At 41.0% G+C, this 15,539-nt stretch overlaps 1 protein-coding gene across 3 annotated transcripts in view; it reads left to right on the top strand.

The window, feature by feature from the left end:
* The window catches only part of MSMB (microseminoprotein beta), a 72,249-nt gene extending 56,832 nt beyond the window's left edge, over positions 1–15,417 (top strand). For 2 of the 3 annotated variants that reach the window (XM_015593259.2, XM_025050315.1), the window contains 4 exons: positions 3,826–3,938; positions 10,678–10,783; positions 11,933–12,038; positions 15,165–15,417. In XM_015593259.2, coding sequence (XP_015448745.1) covers positions 3,933–3,938; positions 10,678–10,783; positions 11,933–12,038; positions 15,165–15,294 — 348 coding nt within the window. In that variant the 5' untranslated portion in view covers positions 3,826–3,932 and the 3' untranslated portion in view covers positions 15,295–15,417. The remainder of the gene's footprint in view (positions 1–3,825; positions 3,939–10,677; positions 10,784–11,932; positions 12,039–15,164) is intronic. The other variant, XM_025050316.1, reaches the window with a different exon arrangement.
* Positions 15,418–15,539: the final 122 nt, after the last annotated feature.

Raw genomic sequence — 15,539 nt, 5'->3', positions numbered from 1 at the left:
TAATCTGTTATTGGTTTGGAGTATGTTATTTCTTAATTGGCTTATTAAGAGATATTATCCTATATACTATAGGTTTGCAAATTTGTTATAATTCCACAGCAAACCTGTGCTAATTAAATTCTGGCAAAGACGATTCAGTCTCTGAACATATCTTCTGCTGTCTTCCACAAAACTCTCCTACTCTACTCCTGCCTCTTAGCCCTCAATCCCAAGGGGCTTCTGGAAGGCACTGCTATTAGTGAACTGTGAAGATTGCTGGCTGACTTTTTTGTCTCTGATTCTGGTGGCCACATGTACTTTGCAGGTGCTCTATGAAGAAAGAGAATCAGGGCTGGTGGTGCTGGTGTGCATCAGTTTAGAGGTACAGGTGGATAAATGGCCACTGCTCTGAGACCCCAGAGGGTCTCCACCCATCATGCTGAATATCCTGGCACCTTTATACCTCACCAGACACAGAAATGAAAGAGGCAACATCTGGCACAGTAGGGGCTCACAGACAGACTGCTGGCAACTGTACTAATGGGTCAATGGTTGAGTCATGCTGGTTGTTCAACATTTGAATACCACCCAGAAAGAAGAAAGAAACTGTCACCAACCAAAGCCTTTATTGTCACCACCTTATTTTCAAAAGAAAGCAAGCATTCACTTCACAAAGAGTACATTAAGGTCAGGGAAGCAGTGGTTTCTGGGTTCTTTGCATAATTGCTCTAAACCGTAAACACACGATCCTTGACCAAATAGCCTTTAATCCACTTGACAAATAAGATTCTGAGCCTCCTTGGGGATTCCTGGATCTGCCCTTTCTCTAGGATAAAATCTGGTTAGGTTCCTCAGTGGTTAATTCCAGACATGTTTGTTTGCTCTAACTCTACTTCTTCATTTCAGTGTTTCATTTGTTGTTTTCACACTTTTCTAGATAATTGTCTTGCAGGGGAAAAAAGTTATTTACCAGCAGTATTCCCGGTCCCTGGCTTCCTAGCTTCATGCACATTCTTTTAATATCTCCCCAGGTTAGACAAAGTAGACAGTGCCCCTGGATGGCACAGGAGACCCATACCTACTACAGTGCTTACTGTTCTATTAGTGGCTTTACAGTCTCATTATAAGTTTTCCTTGGAACTACGGAATCTGTGTCTCATTGTCACCCTTGCCCCATAGGGGTTTGTTCACCTTATTGCATCCTTGATGTTGTCAAAGACCTTCTGCTGCATCTATTGGCATATGAACTTGGATTTGTCTTATTGTTGAAATAGATGGGCATAATCATTTTGCATAAATGAGTACATATGCCTCCATCAGCCTCCAACTTTCTGATTGCTGGAAAATGAAAACTATCATAAGGTCTGACATAGTCTGAGCCTGTAAATCTAGAAGCTAGTTCACCTCTGGACCGAACACTTAAACCCAAAATGTATCTTTTTGCCTGTGCTAGTTTAAGTTCATTTTTCTAATATGGCTGACAATATCTTAACAATTGTGGAAACTGGTCCTGCGGTGTGGTATCAGACTCTAAAATGAAAAACAGACAGGCGATTGGATCTCCAGTGAGGATCTCTTTTTTCCTGGTTGGAACTCAACAATTCACATGTGCTAGATACTTTCCATCTGTCCCTTTAGCCCACTTGTCACCAAAAAAGATGGAAGAAGTCCTTGGGAAGGTGTGTGTGGAGCAGGGGACTGAGATCCAGATGGCACATCTGGGACAGGGAAGGGACCCAGAGGGACAGTTGAATGGTTAGGAGAAGGTGCAAGTCAATGTGTAGAAGACAGGTGAGGTAGTTCTCAGCTCTGGTCTCTATGAGATAAGCAGTGAGATTATCTTCAGGGTGTGAAGGAAGCCTGCATGGGTGGGAGGTTTAAGAGATGTGATGACAGCTTGGAAAGGCTCTGGAGAACAACTAGACCATGACAGATGGGAGACAAGTAATCAACTTGAAGACTGGTGAATGAGGCCCCCACTGATTGGGAACCCAACTCTTCAGTGGCTTCACCAAGGGCCATGTGGCTCTAGGTGGTGAGCAGCTCTGTGGGGTAGAGCTGGGGAAGGAACCTGTAGGGTCAATCCGCAGGTGGGGATAGGGTGGTGCAGTAGGAGGTGGGATGCTGAGGAACTCACACTTTAGCTGACATCCTATTGGAATACATCTTCCCTTGTATGGCAAACTGCAGTCAAGTGAGATAACACCTCTGACCACAGTAGCCAAAATTCCCAGAGAGAGTTACCAACAGGAACAATATCCATTATGAAAATTCCAAAACCTGGCTTCCAAAAACCATCTTACAGTAGCTTATTAGGTTTTAGGTGGCGATAGAGAATGGAATATTCTCTCCCATTGCCACCTAATCAATCAAGTATCAGCAGGTCTAAGCTTCTGCTGGCAAAATAGTATTTCCCATTTCAAAGATAGCTCATCCCAAGAGATTAAAAGTTAGACCAATGGTGTCCAACAGGAACTCCTGAACATTCTTTGTCATAATTATAGCAAGAAAAGCCTAGTTTAGAAAGAAAAGTATAGAGAGAAAAGCCTGGTCTTTGCAGTAGTCCTGGAGGGAAGCACCTGAGACACCTACTTTCATTCTTCATCTGTCCTTTGCCCTGCTGCCTGAGACCATAGTCATTTCCCTCTGACAATGTATGGGACTCTACAATTTACTAGCTAGTCACTGGACTTTCTCAAGCTCAGTCCTGGTCTATAAGGTCAGAGTATGCAATCTTCCAAGGGCTCCTTCAGCTCTGAGATGCTACAGATTACAACAGTTGCTGTTTAATAGATATAATAGGATTTGTTACAGTGAAACTGTTTTAAAGGCTCACTTGTAAAATCAAGTCAGTAAAACAAGTAGGTACATATAAAGGGCCAGAAATGTTTTTCTGTAGCATCTGTCTCCCATGGGAGGCAGAAATCTATGTTAATTTAATTAAAATACCGGCAATCTATCAATTCAGCAAACATGAATTCCCCTGGGCTAAGTTAGGAAAGCTATATTTCTGAAAATAAGATAATCCTGGATTGAGACTCAAAGGATTTGCTAAGCAATCAGAAGGCCTTGAATGGGCACTCAACAAATATTTGTCAAACAAATGATTAAAATTCTTGCATGTGCCAATACTTGATCCATCTTTTTTCCAAAGGATCATCTGTGAAATTAGAGAAGAGGACCAAATTACAAGAAAGTGAGGTGGGGGGATCAACAGAAAAGGTGTTTACTCAGCAGATACGATGGGATGTCACAAGGTATCTCATAAAATGTGAAGTTGAAGCTACCTCCGAGAGGAAATTAGCAAGTAAAAACCTACATGTACCAAAATCGCCCATCTACAGAAGGCAGCTTCTCCCACCTTCCCTCTTCACCAGAATCACCAGCTGCAGACCACACAATAGGAAGGGTACATTCCTACTGAAATGTGCACTCATGCTCGTGGCTCATGGAAATGTCCCAGTGTGAAGGCAGATGGCATATTACAGAGACAGAACTGGGCAGGGCATCACTAACACTTCTCAAAGTAGAGGAGACTTCAGCCACCAGATTCACAGGAGAGAAAGATGCAGCAAACTGCTGTTGCTCGAAGGTGCCACCATTTTAAAAAATGACATCACCCTTTATCCGGAATTGGCTGAATGCTTTAGACACATTTCTCATTTATTTTTTATGCAAATCCTTTGACAAGGAGATCGTCATTCCTATTTAATAAACGAGTAAAATAAAGGCCAGAGATGTTAAGAAATTTGCCCAAGGTCACACAGCTATGCAGGGGAAGAATTTGGATTAGAACCTACTTCTGTCCTAACCTCTACACTAAATCTCCTTGTTCTGATTCTGCAGTTACCCAGCAACTCAGGCAGTGTTTTCTAAAGAAGGAGACTGTGGTCATCAGATACAGTGAGATACAGGAGAGAGTGAAGATTGGGAGCCGGCAGATCTGAGTTCCAATGCAGGTACTCTCATTTACAAGCTGTGGGATAGTGAGAGGGTCTTCTGTTTCCTCTCTGTAGAGTGGGACTACGTAGGGACCTCATCATGAAAACCCCTTTTACAGTCTACTGCAGGGCAGCCTCTTCATACATGTTGTTCCTTTTCCCTTTCCCTCCCCAGTGTCATGAAGGGGACTCTGTTAAGTTGACATTCATATATAGGCTTCTTGGGAGTTTGGTACAACCCCGTGGGGTCACAGGTCAAAATCAGCAGTGACTTTGTTCATATACTCACATGTCAAGTATCACAGCCTAGAACAGTGTAACCCCACCAGAACACTATTCTTCATAAAAACCTGGCAGCTGAGTAAAACAATTGCCCAGAAGAGTTCCTTCACTTTGTCTTTTTTAACTACAGCAATATAGAATACACTGGCACAACAGTCTTTGCCTTGAAAGTCCATTTCAAAGGAGAGTAATGGAATATTTTCTTGGAGCCTGGGATAGCCTGGTAACCACCCTCAGATGCCATTAGTGACTTGAGTGGAGGAAGAGGCTGGCATAGAGTACACAGTCTCCTGGTGCAATGTGGAGAGCACACGTGCTCCTCCACCAGTGTTTTAAAAGTGGTGTGAATCATAGGCTTTTCTTGCTCCACCAGATATAGTGCACACATATACACGCACACACAAAGGTAAATAGAAAATGTATCAAAGACCTTTATAAAAGCTATTTAGTGGAGGTTGTCAATTATGAAGAGCTTAGACCATGACCCAGTGTTACTCTGGGCAAGTGACAGGGTCAGAGTGACGTATCACATGTATTGGTGAGCCTCCAGTTACTCGACACTGCTTCTAAAGTAACATGGGTGAAAAAACCCCAGAAAGCCAAGTGGAATTGTATTAAATGGGAACTGGACAGACCAGAAAGGGCATATAAAAACTGATGAAATCAGAGTAAAGTCTACAGTTCAGTTATAATGTTGTACTATTGTGCCAATGCCAATTTCTTGGTTTTGAAAATGAACTTTGGTTATTTAAGATGTTATCATTGCAGAAGATGGGTACACAGGAACTCTCTGTACTTTGCAACTTCTTGTGAATCTCAAATTATTCCAAGGTAAAAAGTTTTAAAAAAATGGGAATGGGGCTCAGAGGTATATGAGCACATAATGGTAGTAGCATGGCTGGTAATAGCAAAACTTGGAATCAACTTAAATAGCCATCTTGTTGATAGGAGACTGATTATGTAAATTTTAGTACATTCATACAGTAGGATATTAGGCAGCCATTAGAAAGAATAGAGCACAAAAAGGAGAAAGCAAGACACGGAACAGTGTGTGCAACACATCAAGAATTGTGTTCCAAATAGCATGAGTTCTAGCAAGAAGAACTGAGAGACTGGGGGACAAGTAGGAGAGACTTATTTTTTTAAAAGGGGATTTTAAATGCACATGTATTACCTATTTAAAAGTAAAATGTTTTAAAATGTTTTAAATGCACATGTATTACCTATTTAAAAGTAAAGGTTTTAAAACCTTTCTAGCTGTTAAACATATAAAATTAAGGCAAGGAACCATATAATAAATACTTGATAGATCTAACTAAAAGTTTAAAATCTCTATATGTCAAAACATATCACTTTAAAGGTAAAAATAGAATGGAGGAAAATTTCTTATTCCTCAGGTCTAACTCCAGAGTCAGTGTTAGATGAAAAAGTGATGAAAATATTTGTGGTGTATGCAACAATTGAAGATTAATATCTTTAAAATATTAAGAGCCTATTTACTAATCTGGAAGGAAAATATAAACACCCCAAAAGAAAAAAAAAAAGTAAGACAAGGATACGAGTGAACAGGCTACTCATGGAAGAAGGAATACAGTTGGCCAATAAGTATACCAAAAAATGTCTACTCTTGCCCAACTTCAAAGAAAAGTAAATTAAAAAACAATAACATTTCCAACCTATCAGATTACCAGATAATGAAATAATAATACCTTTTACCCAGAAATTCTATCTCTACAAATTTGTCCTGAGGAAATTAACGTGTGGAAAATTTTATCTAAAGGTCAAAATTCTAATTAAAAGAAAAGTCGGAAACAACCTGAGTGTTCAACAAAAGGTGATTAATCAAATAAATGAAGGCTTAGCCATTCCATGTAGTAAAATGTAGCCATTAAAATAGTGATCAGACCTCTATTTATTGATATGCAAGTATGGTCATATCATTACTAAATGAATAAAGCAGATTGCACAACTATGCTATAACCTGTGTATAACAGTATGTACAATGTCCCAAATTAGGCAAAAGTGTATGTAATTTTGTCTCTCCTAAATGAAAATATGCCTAGGATGCTCTTAAAGGAAATCCTCCAAAATTCTGACAACAGCTCTCTTGGGACAGTACAACAAACAGCATTTTTCTTTTTGCTTATCTCTGTTCTCTCTTTTTCGGCCACACGTATGGAGTGTGTGTGTGTGTGTGTGTGTGTGTGTGTGTGTGTGTGTGTGTGTGTGTACATACACATGTGCCTCTTTAATTAATTAATTAATTAATTAATTAAGGGGACAATAAGGTTTGTTCAGTCTGTTAAGATGAAAGTTGAAATAAGGTCAAAATCAAGGAGTGGCACCCACACCTGTTCACAACATTCCTCCCCCATCATAAGCCACAATTTGAGCTTCTGGGTAGGGGCAGATAGGACAACCTTCTTGCCAGCACCTAGTGAGTGGCAGATGAGCTCTTTTTAGCTATGGCACTGATTGGCATGTGGGACATCTGCATAAAACCAGGTGTAGTTCTACTTGGCATGGCTGCACTGCACCAGAGACTGTGCCAGTCTTTGAGAAGGATATAGACAGGAATAAGTTATGGACACTGTCTTCATCACAAAGTTCTTAGTTGTGACCTGCTTCAACAGAACCTGTTCCAGTCTGTGTGAGCAAAAAAGGAATTTACTAAAGATGTCAGCTCACAGTCTTTGTGGAAAGCTAGAGACACAGATTTGGTTGCCACAAGGCCAGATGAGTCACCCAAAACCCCACTGCTGATGGCTCCAGCAAGATCTCTGCTACTGCTCATAGTCATTACCCCTCGCACAACTGTCACAGCATACTGGACTGCAAAAACCTTTGTCCTAGGCACCACCTTGTTTGCCTTCATTGCAAAGGGACTCTACATGATACCAGTTTCCATTAATCCTCTTTAAGGGAGTCCTGCTATGTGTGTCTGATTGTGGAACTTAGGTGACGTGCCTGTGACAAGGACGTTAGGACCTAGTCCTAGATAAGGTGGGACTCACACTGTGAGAAATTCTTCAAACTTGGTGTTTCAAAAGAAATTGAGAGGCCACCAACCACGACGAATGTGCCCCGACTTCGAGGAACTGAGAGTCCCTGGGGCAGCTTAAACATATGCAGGTGAAAGCAGAAGTATGCAGGAGCCTGTGGTGTCCATGGTGTGTGGGGAGGCAGCCCTTCAATGGATCAAGAGAGCTAACCCACGTGGCATAGGGTGGTGGCAAGACTGTTTTTAGGAGTGGTAGAAGATGGCACAGAAAAGGATCGCTGTGGCTAACTCTGAAGAGCTTTGAGAGCCAGTTGGCTCTTTGAGGCCTGAGCTCTTGTCTGTGGATAGAGCGAACACAGGGTAAAATTTTAGGCACTGTAGCCAGCTGTGGGGGAACATTTTGGGATAAAATGGTGTTATGGACTGAATTGTGTCCCCTCAAATTCATATGTTGAAGTTCAGAATGTGGCTGTATTTGGAAATAGGTCCTTTAAAAAGGTAATTAAGTTAAAATGAGGCCATTAAGGTGAGCTCATAATCCAGTATGACTGGTGTCCTCATAGGAAGAAGAGATTAGGACACAGATGCACACAGAGGGAAGACCCAGTAAAGACACAGGAAGAAGGCAACTATCTGCAAACAAAGGAGAGAGACCTCAGAAGAAACCAACCCTGCCATCACCTTGATCTCAGACTTCTGGCCTCCAGAATTGTAGAAAATTAATATTTGTTGTTTAAGCTTCCCAGTCTAACATATCTCAGGAAAGGGAAGTTCTCTTTTTCTCTGCCCTTTCATGTCAAGAGCAAATACATATTCAGGGGTAGAGATGGCAAGAGTAAACCTAATCGGGGTGGAGATGTAATTTATGAGTAATTCATAAATCATCTGAAACCAGTTTCCTGTTGCTAGTCAACCCTCTGTAAACACTGTGTGTCCTTGGCACATTAGCTTTCCTAATGATGCCAGATGTGTGATTGCCTTCTCCTATATAAGTTTACTGTGACTTTCCCTGGATGCACATACCTATAAGGACTCCTGCTTGTCACAATGGTAGGTAACTGGCTTCCTATATAAAGGTCAGAAAAGAAAAAGTGTATATAGTATATTCTTTATTTTAATGGGTTATGATGCATGTTTCTACTAAATACAATTTAATGGTAACTGTGACCTAGTTATGAATCTTCTATAGATTACTTGCAATTCAATATGTAGAATGTAATGAGAATCTGGGAGCTTGTGAAAATCTTAATTAATCTAGCACTATTTCTATAAGATCAAAGCTGTTGTTTCTTCCAGTAATTTTAGCATTCAATTAGAGTTTATATGTGTCTCTAAATCTTGTGAAATTAAATATAATTTCAGAGCTACAACACTGCATAATTTTACAGATGAGAACTTGAGCCTGGGGAGGGGAAGATGCTGCCATGGGGGTCTCATTATGAGCCAGTGGGGAGCTAAGATGGGAACCCACATGTCCCCCTCTTTAGGCTAGTGGCTCCCAAACTGGACTGCACAGTGGAATCACCTGGGGATCTTTGATAAATACCGATACCTGACTCCCACACCAGACACTGTGAGTTAATTGGTCTACAGTGTGGCCTTGAGAATTGGATTTTTAAAAGCTGCCCAGATGATTTTAATGTTCAGCAAAATTTGGAAGCTATCACCCTTCACAGTGTACCATGTTGTATCAAGAAAGAATTTTGCACCGAAATCTATAAAAACTCATCTAGGCCTCCTTCCTGTCTTTAATTCAAACTTGATCTTTTAAAAATATCCTTTGCTAGATCCAGTAAAAGGGAATGAACTGGGCTGCTCTAGGGATGCAAAGAAGAAGAGGAAGGAAGTGGCCAACAGACAAGAGTAGACAAGTGAGATTTGCGGATCCTCAGAAATGGACTCTGGGCATCCCTTGGACGACATCTCAGAAACTGTCTCAGAAAGATGGAGCTTGGAATACTAGAAAAGAGGTGGGGTGGGATCCTTCTGCTCCACGCAGACCCCTTCTCCAATCTCAGAGTGAACTTTGTAAGTTGCAGATCTGGCAATGCCCCTGCCCTACTTAAGTTAAGATCCTTGAAGATGCCTCACTCTTATTCATATGGGAAAGACACAAGGAGCAGCAACTTACCCAGAGACACAATTTCTAGGGGCACTGCCAGCCTACTTCACCCCAAGCCTGGCATGAAGCCACACCATCTAGAAAGCAAAACAAATGCCTGTCTTGTCGCTACACTTCCTTCTATGCCTACACATATCAGGTGGCCACTTTTACTGAATGCAGGAAAGGAAACAAAGGAGGAAAGAGGGGGAGGTGGAGGAATTGAATATGGAAACAAGAAGGGACTTTAGAGCCTCTCTACTCAGGTTGTCCTTAGACCAGCAGCATATGCATCATCTAGGAGCTTGCCAGAAATGTGGACTCTTGAGTCCCACCAAAGAAGAATCTGCATTTTACTTAGCATGATCTCCCAGAGATTCATATCCACATTAAAGCAGCACTATTTTTGATCCTGTTTCTTGTGCTCCTCTCCTGGGGTACTTGGTAAAGATGCAAAGGACTTGGCCCTGTCCTTCAACGAGCTTAAGGCTGTGTATTAGCTCTCAGCAGCCTCTCCAATCAAGTGGGAGAACTCCTCTTTTAACAGGAGAGAAACTGAAGCCAAAGCAAGGGGCGAGGAGCCAATGGCAGGCTATATGTAAGATATTGTCAACTGGTTAATCTCAAAAATGAATACTTTGCTCTCCCCACTCACCATGTTTGGACTCTATCCTTGAGTCATTCGAAGACTGTTTCTTTTATAATAAACTTTTATATGTATTTATAAATGTACTTTCTGGGGTTTCTATGTTGTTCACTTTACCTGACATTTTATTTTTATATCAGTAATGCACTTCAAGTAGCAGCAGTTCATAATTAATTTTAGACTTCTTATAGAACAAGTACGCTCACCCTATCTTCTTTTTAAAAAGGTTCTTGAAAATTCCTACATTAAGGTTTGTTTATTTATTTAGCTTGCTCATCTCAAAATGATGACAAGAGCAACTTGATACTTTCCTTTGTCCTGCAGATCCAGTATCAGCTTGATGAACTGATACATTCATATAGCCATCAACAATGCCTTTATCACCTGGAAAATGAAGTTCGTACTGGGGTATCTGTCCTTTGAACTATACATACTCTGCAAAACAGCTAAAAATCAACATCTACAAGGGTCTTCTGAACCTCTTCTGTAATAAAATAGCATACTATAATTATAGGCCTATGACATTTGACTCACGTTTTGCTTTTTTTTCCAGTTTATTTTAGCAACTTGTGTAGGTCTTATTCTTTTGCTGGATTACTTGAGGGTAGAAGCTCCACCTTTAAACCACCTGCCAGAGTCCAGCAGAGATCCCCATATAGGACACTCAGTCAATGACTACCACCTGAATCCATTCATTCTCCTTTTGTCATTCTATTTTATATTACAGAAAGCTCTTCTGTGCAGGCTCATGGTTTGGTCCACCTTTGTGACTTTATGCAATGCCCAGTGCTATTTCATGCCTAATATGTACACTCCAGGTGATTTATCTAATGGTAAGTCTTGGCTTTTCAAGTTTATTATTTTACTGCAGCCTGATAGACGTGAACTTTTGGCAGATGATGGCCTTTAAGTCTATAAGAGATGGAGGATTAAGGCAGTTATAGGAATGGAGTAAAATGAGGGACTTCAGTTTGCCATTTATATAAGACAATGATTCTCAACCCTGGCTATATGAGAATTGCCTGGAGAGTTTTTTGAAACCTACCAATGCTCGGTTTCTAGCCAAGACCAGGTAAATCAGAATCTCTGAGGTAAAAGCTGCATATTTAAAAGCTTCTCAGTTGATGCCTACATGCGGCCAGAGAATCATCAATTATTCCAAAGCACTACTTCTCACACTTTAATGTGTGTGTAAACCCCCTGAGAATCTTGTGAAAATACAGTTTCTGATTTTGTGGGCCTGGAACGAGGGTGAGAGTTTGCATATCAAACACGGCCTCAGGTGATACCAATATTACTAGTCTCTAAAGCACTCTTGAACCACCAAGGATTAAAGCAGTGGTTCTCACCCTTGGTTGAATATTTGTATCACTTGGGGAGCTTTCTAAAAATGTGGCAGCCTGGGCCCCATGCCCAGAGATTCTGATTTCATTGTTCTGGGGTGAGGCCCAGGCATAGAATAAAAAAAAAAACACTGAAGAGGTTCTACATGCACATTGAGGTTGAGAAGCAAAGCAAAAGGGAAGTGGAAAAATGAGACATTCATTGAGAGAAAATCCAGAAGAAAAAACTTGGCCCCAAGTACCTTTAGGATCATAATAATTACCTGATTAAAGAGGAGGAACTTATTTATTTTTCTTGAAATGGCTGTTCTGAAATAAAATCTGAAAGGATTTAATAAGCTTGCTATAGGTAAACATGATCAGTGGCATGAACTGGACAGTACCAGAATTTAGCTGTGGGTGAACACAGAAGCACTCTTTTAAATGCCTTTTTAATTGATGAGAGTCTCCCTCTCTGGGAGGGGTGCAGATTGCAGGGGCTGGCCCCAGTGTCCTACAGGCCTTGTTCTGGTTGCATAACTTGGGAACCCTACTGATGATGCCATGTACTGATGATGCCATGTGCTGATGATGCCATGTACTGATGATGCCATGGGCTGATGATGCCATGTACTGATGATGCCATGTGTATAATTTTAGAATGTAAGGATCTCGATGGAGTCACACACCCACTGAGCTCAAAGTGGAAGACTGAGAACTGTGAGGAATGTTCTTGTGGCCAAGATGGAATTTCCTGTTGCAACATGTAAGTCTCAAGCCAGCGGGGCCAAGAGGGGGATGCGCTGCTGTTGGGCTACTCTCTGAGGTACAGCTACTTCCACTTTCAAAATTTCATCCTGAAGGGGGTTTAGTTTTTATTCCTACTTTTTTCTTTCTTTCTATCTTTCTTTCTATCTTTCTTTCTTTCTTTCTTTCTTTCTTTCTTTCTTTCTTTCTTTCTTTCTTTCTTTCTTTCTGTCTGTCTGTCTGTCTTTCTTTCTTTCTTTCTCTTTCTTTCTTTCTTTCTTTCTTTTCTTTCTTTCATGTGGTAAAATATACATAAAATTTAGCATTTTAACCATTTTTAAGTGTAAAATTCAGTGGCATTAAGTACATTTCACATTTTTGTGCAACCATCTCCACCATCCATTTCCAGAACTTTTTCATCCCAGACTGAAACTCTTTACCCAATAAATAACAACTCTCCATTTCTTTCTCTCCCCAGTCTCTGGCAACCACCATCCTACTCTCTGTCTCTATGAATCTGACAACTCTAAGTGGAATGGTACAGGATTTATCCTTTTGTGACCAGCTTATTTCAGTAAAATGTCCTCAAGGATCATCCATGTTATAGCATGTCTCACAATTTCTTTCCTTTTTTAAGGCTGAATAATGTTTCATTATATGTACATACAACATTTTGTTTATTCATTTATCAGTTGATAGACAATTTGGTTTCTTCCACCTCAGTCATTTCTTTTAAGCTGTTTTTGAAACTTGGTAAATATCTTTATTATTAAATATCTATATCCAGATGGTTTGCTGAAGATAGGAAAGGGTACTTAATGGTCTGAAGCATTTCTAGAAGTTGCTGATCTTTGCTTCAGCCTTGGCCTGTGGTGATTCACAAGAACAGGAGTGGGTCTGAACACAGGCAGAGGAAATGGGTGTGATGTGTAAAGGATGACCTATAGTGTACCTTGCACTCTAAACCATAGTTTCTTCACTGCTTAAGTTTAACTTGAGTTAGCCCAAGATCATACAGATATTTTCTGCTGGGTTGCTATGGATGTCAGATGTCTAGTACTTGGACTGATAGAACAGAGCATCTGCAGTGTAGTTTTAATTTTCCTGTTTCTTCAGCAGCTACGTCCATACAGCTGTTCCTTTTTTTCCTCCCACCTCTGTTCTCCTCTCACTTCCTGCAAAATCCTTTTGATGTCTTCACTTCAGCCTTGGCCTATAGTGTTTTGCAAGAATAGGAGCGGCTTTGATAAATGAAGCATTGGCATAAAGTAGTGTTTCCCAAACTTGCCTGATCACAGGGTCATCTGGGAAGCTTTTTGAAATACAGATTCCTGGGGCCCACCCCAGAACCTATTGAATCAGAAACTATGGGGTTTAAGGAGCCTGAGAGAGTCTTGTGATACCACCAGTGAGTAGAGCAGCAAGCACCTGACTTAAATCAGAGCATCTGAGTGCCACTAAAGTTTAAGTGTCCAGGAAGTTCTGAACACATTTATTGAGCATGCTCCATGGTAGGTGCTTAATGGAACAAGAGGGATATCAGATCAGGAGACTTTCTGGCTGGCTGCCCAAAGCAGGTTCTCAGGTACTGCCTCAGCTAGGTCACTGCATATTACAGTTGAACCTTGATTTTGTGGCTCCAGAAATTTAACGTTGTCTTTTTATCATGTATAAATGTGACTCTGGACTGTAATTGTAACACCTAGTGAGCTGTTCCTCCCTGGATTGCAGCACACCCCTAAAGTGGCCAAAGCTTCCGTGTTATCAGGATTTGACATCCCCCACCCTGGTCAGTGCTGCATCATCACAGCCTTGTCAATACGACTCTCTTCTAGCATTCCTGTGGACCTAGTATAGAAAAGAGTGAAGTGGGAAGAGCCTCAATAACGGACTCTGAATCTCCATTTCCTTTTATACCTGCTGTGTGCCCATGTATACGTTTCTTAATTTCTGAGACTCAGTTTCTTCACTGTATATTAAGGATAATCAGGCGTATATGAGAATTAAATGAGATTCTGCATATAAATTCATTGACTCAACAAATATTTAATGCCTTCTCTATGCCAGTTCTGTGTCTCCTGAGCCTGAGACAGTAAAACTGACACCTACTTAGGGCTCAAGGTGCCCCTTCCCTTTTTCCTTCCATGTGCCTATCCTATTTGGCACACTGCTTCACATGGAAGAAATGTGCACATTTATCCCTACTGTTCAGAGCCAAATTCTTTTTCCCTGTAATTTCCCTTACCATCTACCAAGTTTTTCTCATGATTTTTTTTTTTCTCTAGCAAAATACAGGTTTTGATTAAATTTTCTCTGGGAGAATTTTTTGATACATTTCACTCACTAAGGGACACTACTGCCTAGTGGCCTCCCCACTGCCCTGGGAAAATCTATTTCCAGTCCTCCCTTTCGTTTCCAGCTTACTCTTTGAGAGGAAGATCGAAATGCACCCTTTTGTTAAAATAAGTCATAGGCTACCTTTTAAAATGGAACATTGTCAAAAAGAGCTCTGAAGATGGCTGCTTCTGTGTATATTTTGGGCGCGGTAATTTAAATCTGGGGTTTATGGTTGGATTCCAAGAGAGTGATGAGCCCTAACATTGTTTGCACTGTTGAATGTATGGATAGACATTCTTGGGGAGATAATTCCCAGTTTTCATCTCCCTGAATCCCATGATCCTGGCCTAGAGCGACTCTGTTCCTGTTGGCTTAGTTAACTCCTAGACTAATAGGTCTCCATGACAGGGATGAGACAACTGTTCACTTTCCACATTCAAGGAGCAGTATTGCTGGCCAATTACTGAGCAGGGAGGGCAAGAAGAATCAGGCTGGGACAAGCTACCTGATCCCAGAGTGGCCCCACCTGCTTCTGGGCCTCTCAGAATTGCCGTTGTCCTTCCGTGCATGTAGGATGGAACTTAGGAATGATGTCAGTGATGATCTATGTGATCATAGCCCAGGTTCTGTGTGTTCAAGTCCCAGTTCTTAAAGGCAGCACTTTGGGGTTGCAAGCCAAGGGGTGACCTTAAATTGGTGAGAGGCATCCCAGACAGCTAGAGTGTGGGCTGCTTTCAGCACACAGCTGGCCCTGAGGAGGCTGGGTATCCTATCCCTTCTAATAGGCCTGCTTTTGTCTCAATGACAGCGCTGCTATACCTATGAATTATGACACAATCAAGTGCCAGAAAATCTTCAACAAGGAGACCTGCAGCTATACAGTGGTGGAGCAGAAAGACCCAGGAAAGACTTGTTTTGTCAGTGGCTGGGCGATATAATGAACTTCTAGTGAGCCCCAGGCTCCCAGCCAGGGTGACCCAGATAGACCTCATTCTCCTATGACTTCTAATTGTCTATGATTGTGTAACCTTGGATCTCAGTAAAAAACTATTGAGCAAACACTTGAATGTGTGTATACTTTTAACTTATAAATGATATATGCATCAACATAATACACATTATAAAGCATGCAAACATTTAATGGAGGAGACAAAAAATATATATGAATAAAAGTTACAATATT

The sequence above is a fragment of the Pteropus alecto genome, unplaced genomic scaffold, assembly GCF_000325575.1.
Source record: "Pteropus alecto unplaced genomic scaffold, ASM32557v1 scaffold287, whole genome shotgun sequence".
Classification (NCBI taxonomy): Eukaryota; Metazoa; Chordata; class Mammalia; order Chiroptera; family Pteropodidae; genus Pteropus; species Pteropus alecto.
This window is presented reverse-complemented; position numbering and strand designations above follow the sequence as displayed.